This window comes from Thamnophis sirtalis, unplaced genomic scaffold (assembly GCF_051295495.1).
Source record: "Thamnophis sirtalis isolate CommonGarterSnake01/CBP01778 unplaced genomic scaffold, rThaSir2_p1.2 scaffold_7, whole genome shotgun sequence".
Taxonomy (NCBI): Eukaryota; Metazoa; Chordata; class Lepidosauria; order Squamata; family Natricidae; genus Thamnophis; species Thamnophis sirtalis.
Window position 1 is genome coordinate 34,550,500 of NW_028261387.1, and position 15,374 is coordinate 34,565,873.

The 15,374-nt window shown below is 44.3% G+C and overlaps 1 protein-coding gene across 10 annotated transcripts in view; it reads left to right on the forward strand.

The window, feature by feature from the left end:
* BEND5 (BEN domain containing 5) overlaps positions 1–15,374 on the forward strand; it is a 1,240,338-nt gene that overhangs the window by 677,989 nt on the left and 546,975 nt on the right. For 8 of the 10 annotated variants that reach the window (XM_087719700.1, XM_014061672.2, XM_014061673.2 and 5 more), the window contains 2 exons: positions 11,411–11,559; positions 13,672–13,885. The exons of the other annotated variants lie outside the window; for them this stretch is intronic. In XM_087719700.1, coding sequence (XP_087575826.1) covers positions 11,411–11,559; positions 13,672–13,885 — 363 coding nt within the window. The remainder of the gene's footprint in view (positions 1–11,410; positions 11,560–13,671; positions 13,886–15,374) is intronic. 10 annotated transcript variants of the gene reach the window in all.

The following is a 15,374-nucleotide window of genomic DNA, read 5'->3' on the forward strand; positions in this document are numbered from 1 at the left end:
ACTATGCCAAAGTGGTTCATAATTGTGCTTATATAATTTCCCGTTTGAGGCTAAAATATTAACCCCAAGATATTTGACTTTTTTGACTACCTCACATCCGAGCATCCCTCCTAGTTCTTCCTTTTGTTTAGTATTCATATTTATAGCTAATATCTTTGTTTTTCCTAAATTTATTTTAAAACCAGACACTTGACCATATTGATTAATCGTATTCATTAAAACCATACTAGATTCCTGTGGTTGTTCCAATATTATGACCAAATCATCCGCAAAAGCGCGGACTCTGTATTCTTGCTGCCTAATCTTGATCCCTTTTAGACCATCCAAGACCATTTTTATTCAACAATACTTCCAAAGTTATAATGAACAATAGTGGGGACAAAGGATAGCCCTGTCTTGTACCTTTTCCAATTTGAAAAGGGTCTGTTAAACTTCCGTTGACTATGATTTGAGCTGTTTGCTGTTGGTATATTGCTTTGATTGACTGTAAAAAGCTATCTCCTATCTGCATTTTTTGCAATATCTTCAACAGAAATTGCCAGTTAACTCGATCAAAGGCCTTCTCAGCATCCAGAAATATGAACGCAGCAGGGATTTGGTTGTTCTTTCCCAAATATTCTAATGCATTAATAATTAATCTAACATTACTCTTCATCTGTCTCCCCTGTATAAAACCTGTTTGGTCAGTGTGTATCAATTGTTGAATAACCAACATTAACCTATTTGCTAGTATTTTAGTAAAAATTTTATAATCTACATTAAGTAATGAGATAGGTCTATAATTTTTTGGTTGGGTAGTATCTTGATCTTCTTTGGGTATCAAAGATATAAACGCTGTCTTCCAAGATGGGGGCACTTTACCTTCTGTTTGAATTTTATTAAATAGTTCTCTAAGAGGTTCTACCATTTCTAACTGTAAATTTTTATAGTAAACCGCTGTCAAGCCATCTGTGCCTGGCGCTTTCCCTAACTTTAGTTGCTTAATTACCTGCAAGATTTCCCCTGAGGTTATTGGTTGGTTCAACTTTTGCCTGTACTCTTCTCTAACTAAGGGTATTTTCTCTTTAACTAAGTATTTGTCTATATCTAAACCCTTAATTTTATCCCCTTTATACAATTCTGTAAAAAATTCCCGAAATGCCTTTTGAATCTCTTCCTGTTGAAATACCTCCTTCCCTCTATAAATCAGTTTGGTTACATTTCGAGTTTTCCTTTTTTCCCTAATCTGATAAGCTAACCATCTGCCCGGTTTATTTGCGTTACAAAAAGTGTTGTGTTTTGCATATAATAAACTAGTGGCTACCTGGTCAGAGATCAACATATCAAATTGGGATTTTAATATGGTAATTGCTTCCTTAACCTTTGTATCGCCTGGATTCAATGTTAACTCCAACTCTTTCCCTTTAATTTCCTCTTCCAATTCTTTTCGTTTTAGCCCTTGTTTATGTCTATGTATTTTGTTTATATTCATCAGTACTCCTCTCATATACGCTTTGCTTGCATCCCATACAAATTCCATAGGTGTACCCTTATTCATATTCAGAACAAAGTATTCAGATAACAATTTTTTACAATCATTAATGTACTTTTCATATCTGAATAAGTTTTCATTCAGCCTCCAAGACCTTCTTGCCTGCACTACCCTTCCCAATTCCATCCAAACTGGGTTATGATCCGAAAGGACCCTAGCCGCAATCTTTGTCTTCTTCACCCTAGAAAGTAAATCATTAGTGATTAATATGAAATCAATCCTTGAAAGGGATTGATGTCTATTAGAAAAGAAGGTGAAATCATATTCCTCTGCGTTTCTTTCTCGCCAAATATCTCTCAATTCAAAGTCATCCATCATGTCAAAAAAAGGTTTGGGTAGCTTAGCTCACATTTTAGTATTTGGGCGAGAGGTCTTCTTATCTCTTTTAGTGTCAATCACACCGTTCCAGTCACCCAATAGTATACAAGACTTATAGTCCCACTGTACTAATTTAGCATGAAGATTTCTATAGAATCCGTCTTGCTGTTGATTAGGAGCATAAATTCCCAAAAGTAATGTCTTTTTCCCTTCTAAGATTAGGTCTAGCGCGATATATCTTCCAAAGGGATCTGCTTCAATTAGTTCAGCCTTGATGTCTTTTCTTAAGTATACAACTATGCCATTTTTCTTTTCCGTAGCAGAGGTCACAAAATGTTGACCAAGTTTGGGGTTAAACAAATATTTTTGATCAGTTGATTTGATATGAGTTTCTTGCAGACAAATTATATCATTCTTGAACTGTTTAAGATAGTGAAATATTTTCTTTCTCTTCTGTGGAGAATTCAGTCCATTGACATTCCATGTTAAAATCTTAGTTGTCATCTTTGGTTGCCTGAAGCTTTTTTAGAGCCTCCTGCATGGCCTGTTTAAGCTTTAGCCTAGCTCCTCCCATGGCTTCTGAGCTTGTTGCTGTAACTCCTTGATCAATGGCCGGTGATTGTTGAGGTTGTTGCATTGTAGCTTGTTTTTCCATTCGTCTGGTAGTCATACGGCTAGGTCTTTGTTCCATGACACCTTGCCCTTCCGGGGAGGGGAGATGGTGCGTCTTGTCTGGTAGTTGTGTGGTTTGCTGTCTATCTTGTCCTTCTTGTGGTCTTTCTCCAGATCCAGATGGTGCAGAGTGTCCCACCTTCAGAATATTGTGATAGAAATCTCGAGCTTTCCATACAGAGTTGAGACGATATCTTTGCTTGTCAAATGTAATTATAATACCAAATGGCACATCCCATCTGTACTGTATCTGACGGTTTCTGAGTTCTTCCACTAGGAAAGCATAGTCTCTCCTGGCTCTTAGCATTTGAGGTGGTATTTCTTTCAAGACAATCAAATCCTGGCCGCCAATTTGAAGCCTGGTGTTATAGGACTCTTGTAGTATCATGTTTCTGAACTCTCTTGTGGTGAAGTACATAACTACATCTCGGGGAAGTTGCTTCTGTTTTGCCACCCAAGAATTAATGCGATAAACTTTATCAATCTGCCAGTCAAAGTTGGAGCCCGATCTTCCCACCAGACGGTCAAAAGCCTCTGAAAAAATCTGTTTCAAGTTCTCCTGTTTATCCTCACGCAACCCCCTGACTCTTAATGCCAGCTCCATCTGCCTGTACTGTATCATAATAATTTGTTTTTCAGCATTTTCAACTTTTTGTTGCACCACCTCAGTTTTGGATGTCAAAGTGGCATTAGCTTCATTAAGAACCTCTAGGTTATCTTCAATTCCAGAAATATGTTCTGTCAATACAGTTACAAGTCCCAGCATATCATCATTTATTTTGGCAATCCTAGTATCAAGTTTATCATATAAGTCCACCTTAAACTCTTTTATTTCGTCCTTTATCTCCTCTTTGAATTGTCTGAAGGTTTCCAAAAAAAGTTCTTTCGTTAGCACATCTCCAGTAGGGGCAACTTTGTGCCAGGTATCGGGGATGTGCTTCTAGGAGGAGGTTTCACCCCAGGATTTAATTTTGATGCCATTATAAGTCTTATCTTCAAGCAATTAATCAAACTCTACTGGCTCGCTGTGCAGCTTACGAAAAAAAAAGGTATTAAATCACCCCTTTGTTAGCTCTTTAGGATTTTTCAAAAGGTTTTAAAAAAAAAGCATTGTAATGAAGCAGCTCGGCATATTCAGCGCCATTTTTGACTTCTCTATATCAGAAATATATATTAGCAAAGTTGATAAGAAGAAAGTCTTGTAAACTCTTCAGAGAAGTGAAACTAATTAATAAGAAACTGCTGGCCGGCTGTTCCTCCCTTTGAACTTTTATCACTGTTCTTTGCAGAAGAATTAGGAATGTGGCATTGTTACGGAGAATGCACAATCGCCATTTTAGCAGCCTTTTTTAAAAAAAATAACCAAGTACACGAAGGAAGCTCTTGTAAAAAATGAAGCTAGGATTTTTTTTAAAAAGCAGATAAGGTTCTCAGATACGGACTCTGCTTGTATTAAATTCAGATAAATAGTTCAAATATTGTCCTAAGTGGAGGTATCTTACTTTGAGCTGTGAAGAAACAGCTAAGGATTTCCGGCACGGAGATGATAATTCAGCCTCGGCTGGCCCCCCTTCTCTTCGCAGACAAAAAAGCTGCAAATTTCAAAGGAAAAGCACTTGCCAGCTGGATCCCTCTCCCCCTCTTCTTTGCCTGAGGAGTGAGGTATCTGCCAGATGTCTAGGCAGATAACACGACCAGAAACCTGGGAGCAGCTCTATTAAGCTGCCACCATCAGCAAGGTCCTGCCCAGGAAGCCCCTTTTGAGTCTTTTTCACATCTAATCATTACAATGGCTGATCATTCTTCTCTGGGAGGTACAGTTGAGTCCTCTACTGATAACCAGGGTACTGCCCAAGCGGGGGTTAGTTCGAGGCCTGGCAGAGCCGCCTCTAGAGCCACCAGCCAGAGGCCCAGGGAGACCTCCGGATAAGGGCCACAAGAAGAAGGATAAGACCAAGACAGCCTCTAAAACCTCTGGGGAAGGTAGAAATCCCCCCCCCACGATAGTGCCTCAGCGCATATTGCCAGCTCCGCAGCCAGCGGGGCACCAGGCCTGGTCTCCTGATCGCTCTCTACCTACTATTTCTGAAACTGGGGCGGGGGGGTGGGGATCCAACTCCCCTCCGTATTGCCCGAGGCCCAGGCTGCTCCGGCCTATCTAATGCCACGTGCTGGGCCTTCTGCTACATTTACTCCCACTGCTGCAGGCCTAAGGCCTGTGGAAGGTTATGACCAGGGCCTATCCTCAGACCTTTACCAGATGATATTTGCAGCTGTATCCAGAGGGGTGGATGCTGAGCTGCTTCGAAGGCACCAGGCCCCAGTGGTTGTTAGCTCCCAAGGTGGGCCTCCTATCCCAGCTACGCAGATAGATCTTCCTGATCTGCAGGCAAGGCCTTCCTCTTCTCCTCTCCCATCTACTTATAGTGAGGATTCAGCCTTGGTGGAGGAAGGAGAGTTGATAGATAGAGAATTCTCTGATGATGAGGGCCTGATCTTTGATCAGCCTAATTCCTCTAGCCTATTTAAGCCTACATTATTCAAATCCTTATTGTTTAAAGCTAAGGCCACTACTCATATGGGAGAGGTTGCTCCCAAAGACAGTTCGGCTGTAGGCATGGACACTACTGAGCGCCTCTTTGCTGAACCAGTTTCATTGCAAGACGTGATTCCTTCCCCTAAGCTTTTCATGGATCTCATTCAGAAACAATGGGACCAGCCAACTGCGGTTACTCCGCCCAGCAACGGGGACAGGAAGCTATACACTTCCACCCCTGACTTGGAAAATTTGTTACAATTCCCAACTATGGATCAGCCAGTAGCAGCCTTAGCTTCCCCTGCTCTGATTCTGTCTGAAATTTCTGAGGGTCTGAAGGCAGAGGACCGTAAAGCTGAAACAGTAATTCGTAAGACCCACCAGGCTGCGGCCTGGGCCTTGCATGCTGCTACTGCGGCATCGTTCTTTAATAGAACTTCTGTGCTCTGGCTTAAGCAGTTGCAGGAGAGACTGGCCCCTGATGAGGTATCTCTTCACCAGGACGTTACTAAGATTATGGCTGCTTTAGAATTTTTGGCAGATGCCACGCTCAATGCTGCCAAGTTTGCTTCTCGTGCTGTGGTATCCAATGTGGCATCTCGTCGCCTCTTGTGGCTCCGCCATTGGCAAGCCGATATTAAGTCTAAATGGCGCCTGGCATCCACACCTTTCAAGGGCGTAGCTTTGTTTGGGTCCGTTCTCGATCCCATACTCATAGAGGCCAGGGACAAACGCAAGGTTCTTCCCTCCTTGGGGGGGGGCGCAATGCCAGACGGCAGCAGCCATATAACAGACGCCAGTCCTTTCGGGGAGGCTATTCTGGTTACACAGCGGCCCCCTTCCCCATTACAACAGGGGTTTTCACCAGTCACAGGACCACGGCCAGGACTGTGGAGGGGGCAGGGATAGGGGGCGCCAACAGCACCAGGCGCAATCCCACAACAGGAGATCCTTTCGTGGCTTGGGGAACCGGTCCTTTCGGAGGTACTGGTGACTCACAAGGGGAGGAGCCAGTGGGCGGGCGTCTGCTGGCCTTCGCTCATCAGTGGGCGGAAACCACGTCCGACGCCTGGGCCCTTCAGGTGGTAAGGCTGGGCCTCACCCTAGAATTTCTCTCCATTCCCCCAAGACGATTTATCAGGTGCCCCGTACCCAGGTGCTCAGTGAAGCAGCGTCTCATGGAAGCCAAAATACATCATCTCATCTCCATCAATGCAATAGAACAGGTTCCCAAAGGGCAGGAAGGCCTAGGGTTTTACTCCATTCTATTTCTGGTGCCCAAAAACTCAGGAGGATGGCGAGCCATTCTAGATCTGAAAAGACTCAATTGGTACATCAAGTATCAGAAGTTCAAGATGCAGTCATTAAAGAGCATCCTGGCATCCATCCGCCAAGGCGACATGATGACATCTGTCGACATCAAGGAGGGGTACCTCCATGTGCCCATTCATCTGGCACATCGACGGTTTCTGCGCTTCCACTTTGCGGGCCGTCATTTCCAATACCGGGCCTTACCTTTCAGTCTTTCATTGGCCCCCGCACCTTTACCAAGCTGCTTGCGGTGGTGGCGGCCTCACTCCGTTCGGTTCCGGTGTGAGTGAATTGTTATTTAGACGACATCTTGGTCCTGTCGCCATCCCAAGAGCAGGCCCTATGGGATCTCCAAGTAACAATGGACTCCCTGCGGAGGCACGGGTTCGTGCTGAATCTTCCCAAGAGCCATCTGCAGCCAACTACATCGCTGCTTCACTTAGGGACCGTCATCAACTCCGTTACCTGCGAAGTTTTCCTGTCCCTGGAGAGGCAGCAGAACATCCAACGGCTGGCATCTCAGGTGTCAGCCTTGCGGCTTGTGCCCCTGGCCTTACTCTCTCAGCTGCTAGGAAAGATGATTTCTTGCATCAACATCGTTCCCTGGGCCAGGTTTCACGCACGACCACTCCAATGGTTCCTGCTTCCTTATCAGAGGTCTCATACCAGCCATTCACAACTCAAGGTCCGTCTTCCACCCAAGCTCCTCAGATCACTTCGGTGGTGGGCGTCCTCCAAGGTTCTCAAGGGGTGCCTGTTCAAGGCATCCAAGTTACGACGGATGCCAGCCTATTCGGATGGGGCGGCCATGCCCTGGATCGGGTGGCGCAGGGTCATTGGTCGGACCGGGAGCTGTCCAACAGCATCAATTGGCTAGAGTTACGGGCCATCCGACTGGCCCTGAGAGAATTCCAGGACATTGTGACTCACAAGCACGTGCTGATCCTGACCGACAATGTGGCCTCCAAGGCGCATGTCAACCGCCAAGGGGGCACGCATTCCAGGGCCGTCATGCTGGAGGCAGAGAAGTTGCATCATTGGGCGGAATCCAGACTGTTGTCCCTTTGAGTGGAACACATTTCGGACGAATCCAACGTCCAGGCGGATTGGCTGAACAGAGCCACAGTGGATCATGCGGAGTGGCAGCTCCACCCCGACGTTTTCCAGCAGCTTTCCCGCCGGTTCGGCCATCCAGTAGTGGACTTGTTCGCGCAGCCCCACAATGCACAACTGCCCCGGTTCTACTCCAGGTATGTGACTCCCGGAGCGAAGGGAGTGGATGCCTTGCGCAGCCCATGGCCGGCTGGCCTCCTTTACGCCTTCCCGCCTCTACCAGTGATCCCAGCGGTCATCCAGAAGATACTGTCGGAACAAGCGGAAGTTCTCCTGGTGGCTCCGATGTGGTCCAGACGAACCTGGTATGCCGACCTGGTGCACCTGTTGATCTCGTGCCCGTGGAGGATCCCGGACGATCAGATCCAGCTCCATCAGGGGGCCCTCATACATCCGAACCCCCAGTTGCTACAATTAGCCGTGTGGCACGTGAGTGGACTATTCTGACTGACCTTCATTATTCCAGCGAGGTCATCGACACGATTCAAGCGGCCCGTCAGCCTTCCACCACTCAAATTTACGAGGCTACCTGGCAGGCCTTCTGCAGGTGGTGCCGCCGGACTGGGGCAGACCCCCTCCAAGATTCGGTGCCCCGAGTGTTGGACTTTCTGCAATCTGGACTTAACAAAGGTTTGGCACCCAATACGCTTTGCAGGCAGGTCACGGCCCTTGCCACGGTGATTAGGGGAGGTCAGGGATGTTCCTTGTCTCAGCATTCGCAAGTCAAGGCTTTCCTGAAGGGGGCAGCCAACATCCGACCTCCTACCATGCACCGCTACCCTACTTGGGATTTGACTTTAGTGCTCAGGGCACTTATGGCCTCTCCATTCGAACCTATTACTTCCATCAGTCTTCGACTACTGATTCTTAAGACCGTGTTTTTGGTAGCTATTACATCAGCCAGGCGGGTCTCCGAATTGGCGGCACTGTCCGTTCGAGCGGACCTTTGTATATTCCACCCCAACAGAGTCATTCTCCGTTTGGACCCGGCCTTTCTACCAAAAGTCAACACGCTATTCCACAGGGCTCAGGAGCTCGTCCTTCCGGACTTTTGCCCCAACCCTTCTCATCCGCAGGAGCGCCAATGGCATCACCTGGATGTACGCAGAGTTCTTTGTCGCTACGTGAAACGCACAGCGTCCTTCAGGCGGTCAGAAGCATTCTTTGTGTCCTTTCAGCCATCATCCATGGGACAGAAGGTTTCTTCTCATACGATAGGTCGTTGGTTGAAGGCGTGCATCGCTCTTGCTTATGACAGCTAATCTTGACAGGTCCCCGGGCACATCACTCCCCACTCTACCAGGAGTGCGGCCACCACAGCAGCCTGCGCCACGCAAGCCTCAGTGGAAGAAATCTGTAGAGCGGCTACCTGGTCTTCGCCATCGCCGTTCATCTGACATTACAAGGTGGACATGTATGCCTCGGCTGAGGCTTCCTTTGGGCGGCGTGTGTTGCCACAGGTGCTCCCCCTGGCCAGCCTGGCTCCCGCCCTGGATCTTAATTGCTTTGGCATGTCCCATGCTTGGATTCCCCAAGCAGCACACAGGAGAACGACCGTTGACTTACCTGAACGGTCCTTCTATGTGTGCTGCGAGGGGAATCCAAACCCGCCCGCGGCTTCAGCTGGCCAGGGTGTCATGACTTTGGACTTGACTGACTTTTCACTGACTTGTGACTTTGACTATGCTGGACTTTACCCAGTTGTGACTTATGTTTTCTGACATGTTTGTATACCTGTTGGGTTACAGCCCTCATTTGTAATTGTTATTGTTATACATCATTAAACGGCTGACTTCATACAAAACTGACCCATCCAGTCAGAGGAGGCATGGTCACCAATTTACATAACTCAGTCTCTAGGCTAATGGACAAAAGTTAACCCATGCTTGGATTCCCGTCGCAGCACACATAGAAGGACCGTTCAGGTAAGTCAACGGTCGATTCCTACGCCAGGAACCTCACTACTCAAAATAGTAAAACTTTTCACTGAAGCAAGGGTTTTCCTTCATCTGCATTTGCTGTGCTAAGAAAACACATTTTGTGTTGACTTTCAGAAAACTTCCGTAACTGCACATTTTCTGTTTTGCTTATCAAAGTGCAAAAACTACAAAGTGAGATACTTTTTGAAAGTAAGCATGATGCATGGCAAATTAGGCAAGCAACCCTAATTAGCAAAAAGACAGTAAAAGGAATTGCATGTCTAATTTGAACATGCTGTGCTGTAAATGCAACTCTTAGTAGTTTCTGAAATTACTGTGAAGTTCAGCTGCCTAAAGAAGGCTTTGATTATTGAAATGTGAAATATTTTGAACTTTGGAATAAAATATATTACAAGATCTTTGGCCAAATGCTTCTATCTGTTAGGACCTCATGTTTTTGCAGTGGTTCTCTGAATTATTGTAGTTGCATTTATTAACTATGGTGTTTAAAAAGATTTGTAATTCCATATGTATAAATAACTAACATATCAACAAGCAATAGAAAATTTCATTAAAGATGCATTTATGTTTAAACTTTTAATTTTCCACTTACATCAATTTTATTTGATTTTTTGGCTTATATTTTTCATTATGACAAGATATATAGGTAGTTAAAGATATATTCATGCTTTAAGAAATCATATCTGTCTTTAGGATGGATAATCTTTTTTCAGGTTTTGCAATTATGGGATTGACTACTATCCCAACCTAGCAAAAACAGAGTGAACCCTGTGAACAAATGTGAATAGGAAGCAAGTTACTTTGGAATTGGTCTATGTCAGTCAAATTATCAGTTCAGAGAAAAGATTTGAATCCATGCAAAAAAGAAACATTTCTAAATAAATTGAAGATCTCCGCAACTGAGTCAACAATTCAAAAAGTTGATTCAGTTTGGAAATTCAATTGCCAATGTGTTCAATCTTCAGTTTGAATATTTGTATACCTCTACTTATTAACCAAGTCCAAACCCTGTTTGGTCACATGAAAATAACTGAGATTGTCTTAGAATGTTGACAGTTCTTTCCAACTGTTGATTCTCCTTTTCATTTTAAAACACAACTGAAAAGTTGGTTACAGATGTAACAACTGTGTAATAATATGTAACATGTCATAATACACCTGTCACTTCTTTCAGTGATCATGAAAAAATACATCTAAAAAAGAACAAGTGCTAAATTGCTTTGAATCTCATATTCCACTTGTTTATATTTATGTTCATTTTTTGAAAATTTTATTAAAATATGATCCTTTGAGGGGGGTGAGGGTAATACCAGAGACTTTTCTTTTAGACCTAATGGACAAAGAACTTGGAAATTTTGGGGGGGGTGGGGGGAACTTTGATGTTAGATATGTTGATGGCAGCAAAATTACTCTATGCACAAAAATGGAGGACATTGGATGAATGGCTACAAAAATTGATGGAGTTAGCAGAGATGGCTAAAATTGACTGCTTTGATTAAAGAAAGGAATTTTGTTTCTACTGGAACTTTGTGCTTGAAGTGGAAAAAAATGAAATGTTGATGTTGAGTTTTGCTAATTAAATAGGTTTGTTGTTATAGAAATTGCTGGGTATATTATTATGTGAAAGTAAAAAAATTAAGATGTTATTTGATTACCTTGTTGTACTGCACCAAAAGGTGTCAGAAGTCAATGCACTTTTTCCTTTTTCCCTTCCACCTACATTTTTTCTCTTCCCCTTTCCTGCCTTATTTTACCATTATTTTCACTTTTCTTTGTATTTCTGTATTTTATATTTTGATAAATTAATAACATTTTTAAAATGGAGGAAAAAAGGGGTAATATTTTACTATCATACTGACTTTGGATTTTAGGTTAGATTAGCATTAATCCGTTTGAGGTTCTGCATGTGAAATGGACTACATAATTACATAATGCATCCCACTTTAAATTAAAGCCTGATGGTTTGTTCCTCTTTTTTAAATGATATAGGTCCTGCCCTAGAACTTGAAAAGGTTACACCTGAATCCATTGAACCCGAGCCTGATGTACAGACAGCTTTCAGTGAGGAAGCAAACACGTCAACATACTACCCAGCTGCTATTCCTGTAATGGACAAATATATTCTAGAGAATGGAAAGGTATTAATATTATATTCATTGCAAATATTTATATACTTTCCTTAATAATAACTGAGAAATACTCACCAACAAAATAAATATGTGAATATATAAATATATACTATTTTAAAAAAGAGAAAGGCATTTCTAAGATTCCTCTATGCAGAAATAAAAATTCAGCTGAGCAGTCATTTGAGGCTATTGTGGTTAGTCATCTTTCCTGTCTCTTCAGGAATCTTTTGCACTTGGGCATTTGATGGGAACAGCCAGAATGCTTCATTGGTGGTAGTTGCCTGCCTGCATTTCTATATTCATCAAGAAAATTAAAATGAATCTCATAACAGGCATATATACTCCAAAGCAGTGCACTTTTATCAGTTCATGACAGAAATGTCAAGTGAATACTTTAGGGACTTTTCCTGAGGTTTTTGCATTTGTTTATCAAAAAAATACAAGGTTATGCTTTTGATTATATGCTGTGGTTGTGAAAAAACTTCCACATTCTTCTCTAAGCAAAACATAAAGGGAAGAGGTTCCACCACAAAACCGCGCAGCCCTTATCCACGCCGATATAAGTGCGGAGGCAAATCCGCGGCGTCCGAAGCGCTAAGAAAAAAACGACCCTATCACGATGACATAACCGCGGAGGGCAAATCCGCGCCTACCGAAGCACCCTAAACCTAACCCTAAACCTAGGGGCTCGCAAGCAGGGCAGCGACGCGCGGCGGAGGCAGGCCGCCCTCTTCTTCCTCAACAACATCTCCTTGGACGGGCGGCCGCTGCCGCTGGGCAAGCCTGCTTCGCCGGCCCCGGGAGAGCCTCAGCCGCCGCCGCTGCCGCGTCCTCCGCCGGCACCTCCCCCGGAGGAAGAGGCAGGGGGGGCGGCGTCGGCGGCTGAGGCTCTCCCGTGGCCGGTGAAGCGGGCTTGCCCGGCGGCGGTGGCGGCCACCCATCCAAGGAGATGTTGAGGGCTCGGGCCCCCCGCGGGCTTCCTGCTGCCCCCCACGGCTGAGCTGGACCTTTCCCTTGCCCCGTGCCCGCTGCCGCTGTCAGCTGGAGGAGGAGGGCTACCTTCGTTGGAATTGGAATTGGAATTGGAATTTTATTATTTATATGCCGCCCTTCTCCGGGAGGACTCAGGGCGGTGAACAATTCAAAAGGGGAAAAAGGGGAACACAAAAACGAAATACAAGTGATAAAAATAAGCAACAGTCGCACAACCATACATGTCGAGCGGGGAGGGAACTCATCACCCCCAGTCCTGCTGGCAAAGCCAGGTTTTGACGGCTTTTCAGAAGGCCTGGAGAGAGGTGAGGGTCCGAATCCCTGCGGGGAGTTCATTCCAGAGGGCCGGAGCTGCCACAGAGAAGGCCCTCCCCCGGGTAGTAGCCAGATGGCATTGGCTGGTAGATGGAACCCGGAGGAGGCCAACCCTGTGAGATCTAATGGGTCTGTGGGAGGTAATTGGCAGCAGGCGGTCTCTCAAGTACCCAGATCCAATACCATGAAGGGCTTTATAAGTTACGACTAGCACCTTGAAGTTAGTTACGACTAGCACCTTGAAGCGTATCCGGAGACTGATCGGTAACCAGTGCAGCTCGTGGAGGATAGGTGTAACATGGGTGTACCGAGGTGCACCCACAACCGCTCGTGCGGCTGCGTTCTGGACGAGTTGAAGTCTCCGAATACTCTTCAAGGGCTGCCCCATGTAGAGAGCCTTGGCAAAGAACGAAGCATGTAGAATGCCTTTCTGTCTCTGTGCTGTTGTCGCCGCATTGTTGTCGCGGCGGTGATGATGTCGCGGCTTTAGCGACGCGGTTTAATCACCGCTATTTTGACGAGCGCGGATTTCTCGTGCCACGAAGGGAAGAAACATTATCTTCATCCCAGGAGATCCTTTATGGTGATAAAAACCATTTACAACTTGCACTCTTTATGGCTTTTCATTTCATGTCATTTCATGATTTTGCACATAGTTTAGACAATCAAATTGTTTTTAATATTTCATACTTTTTCAGTCATTGGATACTACGGATAAATGTGTTTTGTGTTAAAACATTGTTCCTGCTACTTATGAAGGATGGAACAAACTTTCCAGGTAACCACCACCTGTTATTTCACTTTCTACTCCAGGTTCATCTTGGAAGTGGCATCTGGGTAGATGAGGAGAAATGGCACCAGCTGCAAGTAACGCAAGGAGATTCAAAGTATACAAAAAACTTAGCAGTTATGATTTGGGGAACCGATGTTCTTAAAAATAGAAGTGTTACAGGTGTGGCCACTAAGAAAAAGAAAGATGCTGTTCCTAAGCCGCCTCTCTCACCTCACAAGTTAAGCATTGTCAGAGGTAGGTTATTTTGATTATGTGAGTGTTCTTCGAACTACATGAAGCAACGACTAAAAGAATCTTGTTTTCTAATACAGCTGCTGAAGTGACAAACAGCTTACACAGTCCTATGTATATATCTTAGGAAGGGAGCTACAAGTAGTCCTTGAGTTACGACTTCAGTTGGGACCAGAATTTTCATTGCTAAGTGATGCAATTGTAAAGCGCAACATCATGTGAACACAGGGCTGAGCAATCCTGGCAGTCCCAGTTGCCTTTGATAACTAAATCCAACCCTTCATTAGGCAAGAAACCTCCCGATCCAAACCATTTCTGGCTTGGTCCCTCCCAGTTCCAAACCTAGAAGCCACTCCTCCACAGTGATCAAGATATTCCTCAGCTCCCATCAGTGTGTGACTTCTCACTCGCTTATTTGTTACAGAAATGCCAACCGTGGCCTGTTGTCTGTATACTAACATTCTCCCAACAAAACCATGTGTGGGTTCCTTATGACCTCCACCTCTAGTGCCGTTGGCATTTTGTTCAGCTGCTAGATACATTTGACCTTAGGGTATGGCTAAGGAATTCCTGGAAGCTTAGCATTCAGATAAATCAACCATCAATAGAGATAAACCACATTTACACACTATTAAAAAGAGACAATTTAAAAAAGGAAACAAAAAGACCGAAACATATCCTTCCTAGCAGTCTACACCCAGATAAGCAGAAATTAATACCAAGTAATCAAGCATAAAGCAGTACCATAATCAATCAGCTACCATGGAGGAAACCTATGGTAACCCATAACCTCCCCATACCCACACTGGCAGGGCAAGCTACTGCATATAAACAGGGAGTAAACCCTATACTCCTTAGCACTGATGTTATCTAGTCAGGTAACGAAACATCTATAAGCAAAACAAGCTCAGAGGGCACCAAAGACTCCACATTCTTATTTCTGCAGATGACGATGTGGAAGACAACAAAGGAATGTGGGTGAGAGCTCCCCATCACGAGGGTGGGGAGAATTAAAAGAGATAGGAATGAATATTTTAATTATATAGCAATTTGTGGGAAATAAGATTGCATACAAAATAAACCAGAAGTGGAGCTGTGCCATTCCCTCCTCCCAAAATGTAATAAAAGCAAACAGCCTATCAGAAAAGACACATTGAACCAAAATGGAAGAACAATATAATGTCTCTCCCAAAACAAGTCTGATAGGCAGACTGTAATTCTGGTGCAATTTGATATTTGATTACATGTGAAATGCTTACTTACAAAGCTTTGGACAAAATCCCATACATGTGGTATGTTGGAATTAGTATATGGTAGAATTTCATAGTGGAAATAAAATGCTTTAATTTACTATGAATAGATTTCAATTATAACGATTTCAGTCGCTCCCTAGTTCAGTACTGAAGAGGAATGGGTGCTTCTTTGCCTTAATCGAATTCCTCTTTCCGTGTTTTAATTTAAATCACTGTTTTAGTCATCTCTTTTGTTATTT